At 29.5% G+C, this 12,549-nt stretch overlaps 1 protein-coding gene across 4 annotated transcripts in view; it reads right to left on the bottom strand.

Annotated features, from left to right (window-relative positions):
• Window positions 1-4,490: 4,490 nt before the first annotated feature.
• LOC113848444 (protein FAR1-RELATED SEQUENCE 5-like) overlaps window positions 4,491-12,549 on the bottom strand; it is a 20,926-nt gene continuing 12,867 nt past the window's right edge. The window contains exons 3-8 of one of the 4 annotated variants that reach the window (XM_027477957.1): window positions 11,268-11,413; window positions 10,010-10,172; window positions 7,733-8,157; window positions 5,566-5,777; window positions 5,076-5,436; window positions 4,500-4,780 (exon numbers count right to left, since the gene is read on the bottom strand). In XM_027477957.1, the coding sequence (XP_027333758.1) occupies window positions 5,577-5,777; window positions 7,733-8,157; window positions 10,010-10,109 (726 nt within the window). In that variant the 5' untranslated portion in view covers window positions 10,110-10,172; window positions 11,268-11,413 and the 3' untranslated portion in view covers window positions 4,500-4,780; window positions 5,076-5,436; window positions 5,566-5,576. Of the gene's footprint in view, window positions 4,781-5,075; window positions 5,778-7,732; window positions 8,158-10,009; window positions 10,173-11,267; window positions 11,414-12,549 lie in introns of all 4 variants that reach the window. The other 3 variants (XM_027477958.1, XM_027477956.1, XM_027477959.1) reach the window with 3 other exon arrangements.

Raw genomic sequence — 12,549 nt, 5'->3', positions numbered from 1 at the left:
ACCTATTCCAGATTGGATGAAAGATGTTCAAACTGAAATGGAAAGACTCAGCATATGGAAAGAAATTGATCTGCCTCCAACAGAAACTCCAAAACATGTGACGGTGGTAATCATTCATAGACCTTATTTTGAACATCCTGTTACAAAATTACTTTATTCTCAGAATCAGGTCAGAGTTTGGAATACTTATCCCAATCTCAAAGAAATATCTCAACCAGACAGACCACCTTTTAATCAGGCAGACTTAAATATTCATCTTCATGTTGAAAATGGAGCTCAAGAAGAAATGCTTAAAGTAAAATCTACATGCTCCAAATTGAAGGCGATGGACATAATTTGCCCTTCTGATAATGACAATCCATCTATCTGGAATAAAATTCAACAGATAAATCCACCAGTAACCTGTTCCAGTGTTACTTTTGGCAATTGGGAAACAGCAAGTCATGTAATAATCAAAGATGAAGGGTCTTCACATAATGATACATTCATGGATTCACAAGATCCAGATGATTCTCTTAGCTACAGCTCAAGTACTGATCCCAATCTGTCACCAAGTCACGAGCCTATCTGCAAGGACTGAAGAATCTCTGATAAATAACCTTTATGTAATAAAGTATCTTTAGATATTTTGTTTTTTGTGTGATTCAGATGTACTTAAAGTTTTAAGCTTTTATATGCTTTAAAAAAGCCACTTTGTAAAAGGTTTGGAATCTTATCCAACCTTATCGTGTGTAATTATTAGGTTTGCTGTCCATCCTCTATATAAGGAGGAGCTCTTGGGTTTGCTCAAAGTATTAGAAAGTGCTGATAGTTTCTTTTTGGGTTATGATATAAGAGGCTCCCGGCCAGTAAATCTTGCAAAATTAAGGAACACTAAAGACCGAAGTCAACAACCTTGGCCACTAATTTTCATCAAACAATGCATCGCCTGATTTAATGCTAACCAATGAACAGGTTGTGCAGATATCCTACTGCACTAATGCATATTTCAAGAGGCTGCTTTAAGGACTAATTTTTTTTTTTTTAATTTAAAGAACTAAATTAATAGATATTTATAATTTCAAAATTATTGATTTCAAAATTCTGAAAACCAAAACGATCAATTTCTAATAATTTTAACTTTTTTTATAATTTTAAAAATTAGATTAGCAAATGACTAAAATTACGCATTATTTTTTAATTTTGTGAATAAAAAAATTACACTTAAAAGGCTTTGCCTTTTAAATATACTTAATTCAACTAGAGCTCAAAATAGGTTAAAATTCGAGTCCAACCCTATTAGTCCCTTATATAAATCTGTGTTTTTTAAAGTCAATAATTAATGAGTTTATATTAACCCTAAGTCCTAAAATAAAGAAAATAATAGACTAAAATTAGGATTAAAAGTGAGTTAACTCACTTATTTTACAAAGTAAGTAATAACTATTATATATTTTTTATAATATTTATTAAATTATTTTATTTAAATAAATTAAAAATTACATTTAAAATATAAAAAATATTCATTTAATACATTAAAATTCTATCATAAAATAATATCAAATATAATTATATTATAAAATTAAATTAAATTTAACTTTTACATTTGTTTAATTTTATTAATTAAATTTAACTTACATGGAAGTAAAGAGGAGTTATGTCAACCTATTTTACATCAATTATTGAGAAAATTGCTATATTTTGACGTGATTAAACGACAATCACTTCCATTTGTAAAAGAAAAACGTGTTATTAACTACTAGTAATTATTATAAAAATTATATTAATAAAAAAGAATTATTAAAATAAAACTAGAGTACCTTTTTTTTTAATAACATCTGTTTATCTTTCGTAAAAAATAATCATAGTTTACGATGATTATTAAAAGTAGTAATTTCTTTAGAAAAAATTGAAATTAAAACTAATTTTAAAAAATATAAAAATATATAAAGATAAAACTATATATCTTAAACTTTTTTATTAGTTTATTATAAAAAAATCCACTATTTTAATTTTTTATTAATTAATTTTATATTTAAATTTTTAATTTATTTAATTTTACATCCTTTAAATTTAAACAATTAAATTAAAAAATTTTAATAATTAAAATCAATTTTAGTAAAATGATATTTCAAAAACTTATTTTAGAATCTTTTATTAATTTTTTAAAAGTATATTTATCTACAAACATAAAATAATAAAATTATATAATCATTATTTTATAGTATTTGTTCTTTTAGACAAAAGATATCTATTATTTTACAATTCTCAATTATAAAGGATATTAATTAAAAAATAGTTTTTCATATGCATAATTAAAAATACATGATAAAATTTATATTTAATATTTTTATATAATTTTAAAATATTATACAATTTAATAAATTGATAATATTATATATTCTACTTTTAATAAAAAAATTATTTATTAATTTTTTTATCGTACAATCTTCAATAAATATTAATAAATTAAAACATTAAAAGTATTTATTAAAATTGTGTTAGAAAAATTTAAATTACCAGATATATATATATATATATATGTGTGTGTGTGTGAGAGAGAGAGAGAGAGAGAGAGAGAGAGAGAGAGAGATAAATGATAACAAATGACTTTTACACCTTTAAAATACCAGTTAAAGAATAAAAAATAAAAAATTGTGTTGAAAGAATATTATTTATATATTTTCTTCTTTAATATTTTATCGTATTGCAATGTCACTTTTAATAAAAAATAATAATTTTAATTAATATAAAAACACTTAAATGTAAGAATTTTTTTATCATATTTTAATTTTTTAATAATTAATACTTATTTGGTAAATAATATTTAATAAATAACATATTAATTAAGCAAATCATCCTCTACCTTTAAGAAAAATTTCAATTTTATCCTCTAATTTAATTTAATTATTTTTCTCCTTTAAATTTTATAAATGCTTTAAATAAGTCATTTTATGTTCCATTTTGCTGTGATTGCACTAATGATTAATAATTAATTATAAAATTAAATTTGAGTTAAAAATTTAAAATTGTTGAAATTTTTTAATCCTTGAAGCTCTAACCCTAACCCTATCCAGTGACTTTTTTTGTCTATAGAACTTTTGATTTATAGTACTTTTTGGCCCTAACCTACATGGACTAAAGTTAGAACTGGACCAATTGAACTTTTTGACATTTCTAAATTCAACTTATTTGTTAAAACCCAGTGACTTAATTATCAAACAATCAAACGTTTGGGATAAAAGAAATATTAACCGCATATTTTATATGTAATATTATGAATGATAATTATTTACTTCTTTGTATTAAATAAAGTTAATGTTTGACAATAGTATTTGTTCATTTAAAGAAATTTAATTATATAAATAAAACGAATGCTAACTAATAACCTTAGAGCATTAATTAAAAAACTAAAAGTAAAAAAAAGTGTTAAAAAATATAATAAATACACATTCTTCCATATTTTTTAATACAATCTAACATAAAATCCCAATAAAATTTTAATATATTTAATTTCTTAACTAATGCCTTAAAAGTACTAATTAGCGAGATTTTATAAATAAAAGTTTGCAACACTACGCACCACTAAAGACCGAAGTCAACAACCTTGGCCACTATTTTTCATCAAGCAATGCATTGCCTGATTTAATGCTAACCAATGAACACGTTGTGCAGATATCGTTATGCACTAATGCATATTTCAGGAGGCTGCTTCCAAGACAGGTGAGAGTTGAGTGGAACCATACAAACACTACTTCCTATGACTTTTTCCCATTATGCTAGTAGAAAAGTATCATTTCTGACCGAATTCAAAATTCAACTAGTGAAACAAAGTGGTGATGGCAAAATTTTGACAAAATTGCTATTTCAGTCTGGAATTTAGGAAGGCCCCGTCTGAACCCTATATCTCTCTAGAAAGCAACCCTCACATTTTTTTAGCACTTCATTGTAGACCATGCCAAACCCACCAGCCCTATAATCAGATTTCCTATATACAATGTACCCTACTACCCATTGATATACACATCATCAAAGTAGAGCAAGTTGAGAGCAAGACTAACAATGTCATAGAAATGCAACTCAACCAAGTGTGGTACACCACCAGGAGCCAAGTGTGTGCTTACTGCAGGCTTTTAGTTGCATCCTTAAAGACCAGAAATCCTTATCAGGAATCCAAATCCTCTAAAGGGTGTCAGTGAAAATAGTTATATTTTCAAACCTCCAACATTAACATACTGTTTGGTTGGAAGGAAGTGGAGGGGAAGGGAGGGATTTTTTAAATTTCTCATGATTGGTTCAATATTTTGGAAAGAAGAGGGGGAAAGAAGACAAAATCCCTCCTCGCTCAACTAATCGGACAAAATTATCCTTAATATGTATATTTAACCATTCTAAGTAAATAATAATAAATTCATTTATTTCACCTATCCTCCCCTTGTGAATCAAATGAACGAGGTATCTCTTCCCTACATTAAAATTCCTCCCCTCCCTTCCTTTGAACCACACAGTGTGTAATGCTATGAATAGTTTCTAAAACTTGAGATGAACGGGGTCCCTCTTTCTTTATCATTAACATAATTGACGACTTGCATGTTTTTCATTTTGTAGAGTTTGGATTTTCCATGTTGACTTTCAGTTTTAGCCTTTAGGAGGTGACGAGGTTGCACAAGCCTTAGATGAATTGCATGGCTGAAATTCTCTTGACTGCAAAGTTCTACACCATTTATTGACATTGTTGAAGTTCTACATTGACTACAAATATAGCTAAAGTAGAACTTAGAAAGACTAAAGCAATCCTCACCTTACCTGCTAGCTTTTGGATTGAGTTATGCCTTAGTCAAAATTAAGAGAGTGTCGGAGTCTATTGTAGATCCAAAATTAGGTCACCCTTGACTAAACAAAGTAAACAAAAATAAAAATCCAGCCCCACTGATTTTTTCAATGTAATTAACCTGGCCCTTTAGATTTCTCAGCACAACCTGCCTGATCTCGGGCTTTTCCAATGCAGTTCCTACCTGCTGGACCCATGGCATTCCCAATGCAATATTAAAAAAAAATTAATTACAATTTTCACGCTTCAAATGTCTAATCCTCACCTTATGAGCTAGTTTTTAGGGTTGAATTAAGTCCTAGTCCAAATTTAAGAGATAGCATCCAATCTGAATCCCAAATCTTGAAGATACAACCAATATTTTATATAAAAGTAAATAGGAGGCAAGTTTGCACAGATGCAAATACAAATTGTTAGACAATTGACATATGAATATAATTCTGCTTGAAATGATAAGAGCTATAATAACCAGTGCCCCAAGTAAATACATGAATTAAGTCAATACATCACACAGTAGTATAAAATGGAAATCTAGTTCCCTAATGACATTTGAAATTAAGCAAAACCAACTATAGACAGCATTAACCATTGCTAGGATACATGTACAAGCTGTACACAGTTTTAGACTGAAAAGGAAAGAGCATCGTAAAAAATTTCATCAGATCTTTAGTGAGAAATAAAATTGTTTTCTTTACAAGCATAGATATATTATGAAAAAATTTGTTAACTACTAAATGTAGAGTTAAAATACTCACATAATGCAGGGCTAAGTCTGGTGCAACAGCTCTTCCATGGATTCAAATTCTTTAAGATTATTAACTACATGATGAACTTTCGTAGAAAGCTTATTACTGTGCTCTTCAACAATTTTCATAAAAAAAGTCAACTGTTCCTGATATGTTGCGCATAATCGTTTTTTATTCCGAAGCTCTGCTGTTAATTCTTGAATTTTCTTATCCTTCTCATCCTAAAACAAAAAAGCAATGTTAGCAAACACTTCACCTTGCTTTAAGGAACCAGATATGTCATATAAAATGCCCCAAAACATACAATTTTCTTCACATAAAATGGAAAGTTATACTACTTGCACATAAGCCTTAAAACTAAAAGACAGCAAAGATTTGCCAACACATTGTACTGGTACAGAAGCATTTTAAACTATTGTGGTTGTTGCGGTTAATAACCTTTTTAATTATATCAACTGTTCTCCTTTTTGTGGAAATTACATAGGGATAGGTAGGCCAGTATGAAATTGAGAAAAAAAAGTAATGAGCCTGATAAAAACATAAGACATGTACGTTAGGTTAGATAACCATTTAGTTTAAACAGCAAGGTGTCAGACATAAAACCGTTTGTCTTACAAAGCAGTTGAAATCATGATTTTACTTTGAATCATAAAGGGAGGTGAAAATCATAAATCGAATCATAAGATTTTACAAAATTCATATACATGCTAGCATAAATTAAATTAAATCATTAAAAACAATAAATAGACTAGCAGTCATAAATCATAACCCATATTCCATAAGAATGTCATGCCTAAGCCACTAAGTGTCAAACTCATAGGCCAAATATAGAGCAGAACAGAAAAGATGCAAGGACAACAAGAACAACAGCACTAGACTCAAACTCAGCAGTATCACACTGCTAGGTTAGTTGCAGAACAGGTTGCACACACAGTGGGATGAAAGTTGACTATGGTCATAGGGGGTTCAAAGCTGCTAGAGGCAAATTGGGATCAATCAAAAAGAGATAAGAAAGCGGCATCAACTACATTAGGGTTCAGCAAAAGAGGATTTTTTTAGGGATTTTCAGAATTGAAATGAAATTGTGAAATCCATGATTTGATAGATTTTCCAATCCAAATCGGATTTTACAATGATTTTACCCATGATTTAAATTGGTAAGGCTTCCAAAATTGTAAAATCAGGGGATTTTATTATTCAAATCAGGATTTTAACTACCATCATCTTACCTAATGGCTCAACAATTAGGATAATTGAGTCATGACATATTATCAGAACCTCTATGACCACAAGTCAAGAATTGTAGAATCCCATCTGTGTAGCCCTCACTCTTCTAAATTATAAATTGTTAAATTTCAGTACAAGGTTAGGGGTATCCATTATCTACACTTCAATCCCACAGGGCTCTTGCGAGAGATAGCATAATAAATACAAAATCATTTAAGTGTCTTCACCACATAGCTTAATCTTTCACAGTAGTTGATTCATGACAAGAAGGCCAAAACAAGCAGGATTCAGGCTATATCTTATTGCATTGTTTGATGCAAACATACAAAATGAAATAAAAAGACCTACACATGGTATTCAATCCAAAATAAGCCTACAATAAAAAATAAAAAAAAAGTCTTGCCGAAGCTCTTGATAAAAAAGGTGTCTGTATCACATATATTTGACCTAGGAGGGATAGGTATGTGGAGAAATGAAGGTTTTTCATAAATAGGTACATGCGAAGGGTTGACTCAGTTAATACCTTTCTACATTTATACTGGACATACCTATTCGACACATCCTAAATTTTTGTGCCTCAATGATCCTAAATTTTGTGCCCCAATGAATGCTTTATATAAAAAAGATATGGTCATTGTTGATGAATATAACAGAGTAATCTCTAACTAGAGTTCCGTAGAGAAGCTTCTGGAATCAAAAACTTATATGTGTTGTAGGAATAAGACAGAAGATAGATTCAAGGCGTGATATCATACAAGTATTAACTCAGTTTCCACAAACCAACGTTGGCATTTAAATCTTTCACCATTGGAAAACCAAGGCACGATACAACGTCTACCAACCAGAAAAATATACTGAATTAAGAAAGGAACACTGCAGAAGACTAATTGAAGTGTACTATGTTTGTCAAATACTCCAGTATTCAGTTAGATAAGAAATATGAAACTACCATTGTTTGGCGTGCTTCTCGTGGAGAGACTACCAGTGGATGATTATGATCCTTCACAAATTTTGTTATCACCCATTTTGCAGACTTATCATATTTGATATGAATCATTGCTTTACAACCTTCCCTTGTGCTGGCCCTTGGTTTTCGAACTGACCCAAATTTCCCTCGAATGCTGATACAATGACCCTCCTTATTACATCCAAGCCTGCGGGCAAGAATCCTACCATCTTTTTCTGAGCGTCGACAAGACATAACACGCATGACAAATCCTACACGCCGGGCATATTCATCATAAAATATCTTCGCAGCATCTTCAGAATCAAATTCCATGCCTTCATATGGTTCCTGAATAGCATGATCATCACAGATACCCAACTCTCCCCCTGAAGAACTCTCTAGTGCTCTACACCCCTCATTTGGATCCACTGTCACAAAAATAAATCTTCTGAACCCATCAAAATGTTTCCTTGTAATGAGAATTAATAATACAGGAGATAACATTTGTGTCATTTGCTAATAATGATATATGGAGAAAGTACTTTAAATTCAAAGAGTGCAGTCATTCAACTGCAGAGAAACAAAGAAATCAAGAATTCTATATATAACTAGAAGGTCTAAATGTTAAATGTCATTTGAGATTTGACATTTTGATTCATTTCTCCCTATGTAGAACCTTTACCTAACATATGTACAAACATGCATAGAGTCAGAGACAGGCATAAATCTTATTCTGGTTCTTTTCTTAGCTCCGCCCCCTGCCCCCTCCCCACATCAAGAAAAAGAGAAAAACAATAAAGATGAGCAGTGGAAGGATGCCATCCCAAAAATTACTGCAACTCATGTGAATCCCTGGAAATGTATCTCTCAACAATACACTTCTTTGAGATAGACTACTGGTTTCTTTGGATTTGGGTCATGATTCTTGTATGAGGTTTTAAAAGAACATTCAGTCAGGGAATATTTCTTTATTGGAAGCTTTTCCCCATCTCTATCATATGTTCCATCATAAAATTCTCCACTAAAAAAATAACATCTACTTAGGGCTCTAATTCCCCTCAGAATTTCCATTGATTAAGGATCTAAATGATAGAAAAATTCATGTTTCTAATCATACTTCCAGTTTTCACAATACAAGTGAAGAGTTTGGTCTAGATTCTTTCACCCTATTTTCTGTTCTTATTCATTCTAATCATGAGTTTTTTCGTAAAGCACCTTTTAGGTAATCTGTAAATACCAAAGACATGTTAATACTTTGCAGACCTTAGTCAGATATTTCCTGATATATATGTGAAAGTGTAATGTTGGCTCGGAAATGTCTACCAATACAATTTTGATTTTAAGGCCATTGCTATCTCAAGGAACAATCTGTTTTGGTATGCTAGGAGGATCCAGGGTGTGTCCTACCACCCTTAAGCACTATCTCATGACTTTCTTTACAGAAAAAAAGCAGAGGTCAATACTTTATGTTAATCTGCAATTTGTATTATTTGCTGGAGTAGATGACTAGAGCATAAATTGAATATTTACATCCTCAAGGGCATGGCATTGTGCTACCTTTTACACAATTTATGGGAAAGAATTGTTTATTCCCTCTCTTTGATGTTATGTCCATGGCTTATTTTGGCTGGTTCCTTGTCTTATATGCATAAAAATTGAACAGCATATTGCATTACGAGTTATTAAGCTCTGTGTTTTTCATAATTTTCTTGTTTAAGGAGGATATAGGCAAAACAAGCACATAAAATGTTTCATTGGTGGAGCTTGGGAAGCAACAACAAAATTTACAACATTTGGGAGGGGCTGCGTGTTGTAGGAATAAGCTATGAATATTGAATAAATATTTAACCATATCAAATTCAGGCATATTGTAAAGATATAAACTATGTCCACCACAACAGAAAATTAAGTAGCATGCAACAAACTGTAAATTAGATTTGTAACTCCATCCCCACTACTGTTAAGTGGGCTTTAAGATTGGTGACTGCCGATACAAACTCTCTTTGATTCCCATGTATCAATGGGCTTTCCACACATGTGATACTGTTTGTACTTTGTAGCATAGTTTTTAGACTTCTTCGATTTTATGTAACAATATTTGAATGCTGAGAAGTGGAACTATGTTTGAGGAGTACCATGAACAAGTAGAATGAACCCTAGTTAAATCACTAGTGTTAAGACATCCCAGGGCAATGCAATAAACACAGCATGCAGGGCTTTAAACATTAAAACATGCATCATATTTTATTCATTCAAAATTAAACAAATTAAATAGCATACCTTCATATGTTTCTTGGTGTATCTGAACTTCATACGTACTCAAACTAACATCCCCAGAAACTTCCATCTCGCCATTTCCCTCAATTAATCGGGATTCCATGTAGCATAACAAAGTATGGTATCATCAAACCACAAAAATAGATGTAGACTTGCTATATAGAACCTGTCCAGATTTAACAGATTGTTATAATGAATAAGCTCATAATTTTGTTTTAAATATAAGAATAAATTTTATACAAGAAAATATGAAAGTGATAATGACCATATTCAAATCAGAAGTGATTTAGGCCCTCTTATTTTAAATGGCGTGCATTAAGAAAATTATGATGCAACTCAAATTAATCAGGTACATTTTCCGGTAGAACAAAAATATTATTATTACCACTTATGAGAATCTGAGATAGTCCTGATGCATCCAGAAAATGAAGGACAAAACAGTATATGATTTTGTCTCCTAGTGTTTCTAAAGTCTTCAAATGAAAATCCAGGTTGCTAAGTAGTGCAGCATTATTTACATGCGCAATATGGAATTTGCCAATGAAAATTTAATCGAGCACAGGAGCGACAGTAAAGAAGAGGAGTAAAGAGAAAACAATGAGAATGGGAGCATCTTTTTCAGAAACCATCTTTGCCACATCACAACCATTTTAAATACAATTCTAAAGTATCAACATGTTCCCTAAACCACGTTGACACCACCTGTTGTTATATTACAAGGACTATCAATGTACAGAAAGCTTCCACAAAGTAAAGATTTTCATTTGGCGACCAATGTAGTTTAGCTTACTGTAAATCATAAATTGGTTTTCAGAGTGAAGATTTTCATTTCAGCATACAACTTAGTTTAGTTTAGCAAGCAATTATTTCTCTAAACTAATCAGCCAGCAAACATGTCTAAAAAAAATATCCAAAGATATTCTGACTCATAAATCATAAATGGGTTCCAGTTGGTTAATCTATTCATCACCCGAATTCTTACTCCATTCCACAAAACCTAAAATAAGAAATGCAGAGTGCAAAACTCCTTGATTAACTCGAACCTTTCCATAGCTACCCCAGAAAACAAATATCATATAATTAGTTAACCAATTACGTGGACAAGTCATGTCTCGAAATCGAAACCCAAAAAAGGGTCAAATTCATCACGAAAATATCAAAGAAAAGAGAGTAAAATATTTGAAAAGAACAAGAAATATCGTATTTATAAGGAGAAAATTGAATGATGAAAATTGAAGAACATTTTCACGTAGTAACAAACCAGTGTGTGGTCCTCCCTGCCGTTTGAGTGCTGTGTTTGTAATTGTCTCGACTTCAATGCCCTAAAAACGTGCACTCTTTAGCGTTTACTCTTTTTCATAAAACCTGATTCGCACGTGAACCATTTTCCGCAATGCTTGTTTCAGTCTTGCGGTAGAATGCGTTAAAGCACGCATTAGATCTTGAAATTTAAACTTAATAATTTTTCACATAACACAAAACCAATTTAATTATTAAATTATTTTATATTATTTTTATTATTATATATATTAAATTTTATATAACTATAATATTTATAAATATATTATTTAAAACTTAACATTTATTTATATTATAAAAATATATTATTTATTAAGAGTTTACTCCCCTTAAAATTATCATTTTTATTATAATCATATTCCTTTACTTCTTTTACATTTTTATATATTTTTTAAACGTTTTGTTAATAAAATAGTAGATAAATTTAAGTTATTTTTTAGGATAAGTTAATTTGTTAAGCATTATTAATCAGGACTTATATATTTAAAAAATATCATTGTAATATTACTAATATTAATACATGCATAGAATATTTTAGCATTTATAATTATATATGCACTTTTCTAATATTGTTGCTTTAGCAAGTATTTATTTATTTACTTTTAGTGTACTGAATAAATTATTTATGGATAAATTGTTATTTATATATTTTAGAGTTTATAGAAAGGATGGTAATGGATAAAGAAATCAATGAACAGTTTAAAATAAGAATGATAAAAGGTAAAAGAATCAATATACATACGCAAAATTTAGCCACAACATCTGCTAAAATATTCACAAATTTTAATAGGGATAGGTGCGGTATGAGTATCATATATATATATATAAAAACATATTATAAATATTTTATATATTTTATAATTATCTATTATTACTGTAAGTTTATTATTTATTAATATTAAAATTTTATTTTTATATTTTAATTTAAAATAATATTTTTTTATTCAACATGTACATTACAAGTATAACTATAATCTATTAAATCTAACTAATATTATTCTTACCATATATTTACGTTCAAATAAGTTTTTGAAAAAATATATAATATAAAAAATATTATCAATTCTTATTTGTTAATTTTTTTGAATAGAAAAGTATAATGTTTTATTATAAAATTTTATTATAACCATTTATCTTTTATTTAAATTTTTTTTAAAATTTATATACATTATAAATATTTAATTCATTAGAATGATTTTTTAAAAATTTGTATTTTTGACAAAATACTTTTGTGTAGTACACGA

The sequence above is a fragment of the Abrus precatorius genome, unplaced genomic scaffold, assembly GCF_003935025.1.
Source record: "Abrus precatorius isolate BTA unplaced genomic scaffold, Abrus_2018 Scaffold8, whole genome shotgun sequence".
NCBI classification, from domain to species: domain Eukaryota; kingdom Viridiplantae; phylum Streptophyta; class Magnoliopsida; order Fabales; family Fabaceae; genus Abrus; species Abrus precatorius.
Note: the sequence above shows the minus strand (reverse complement) of the source record. Positions and strands in the feature narration are given on the sequence as shown.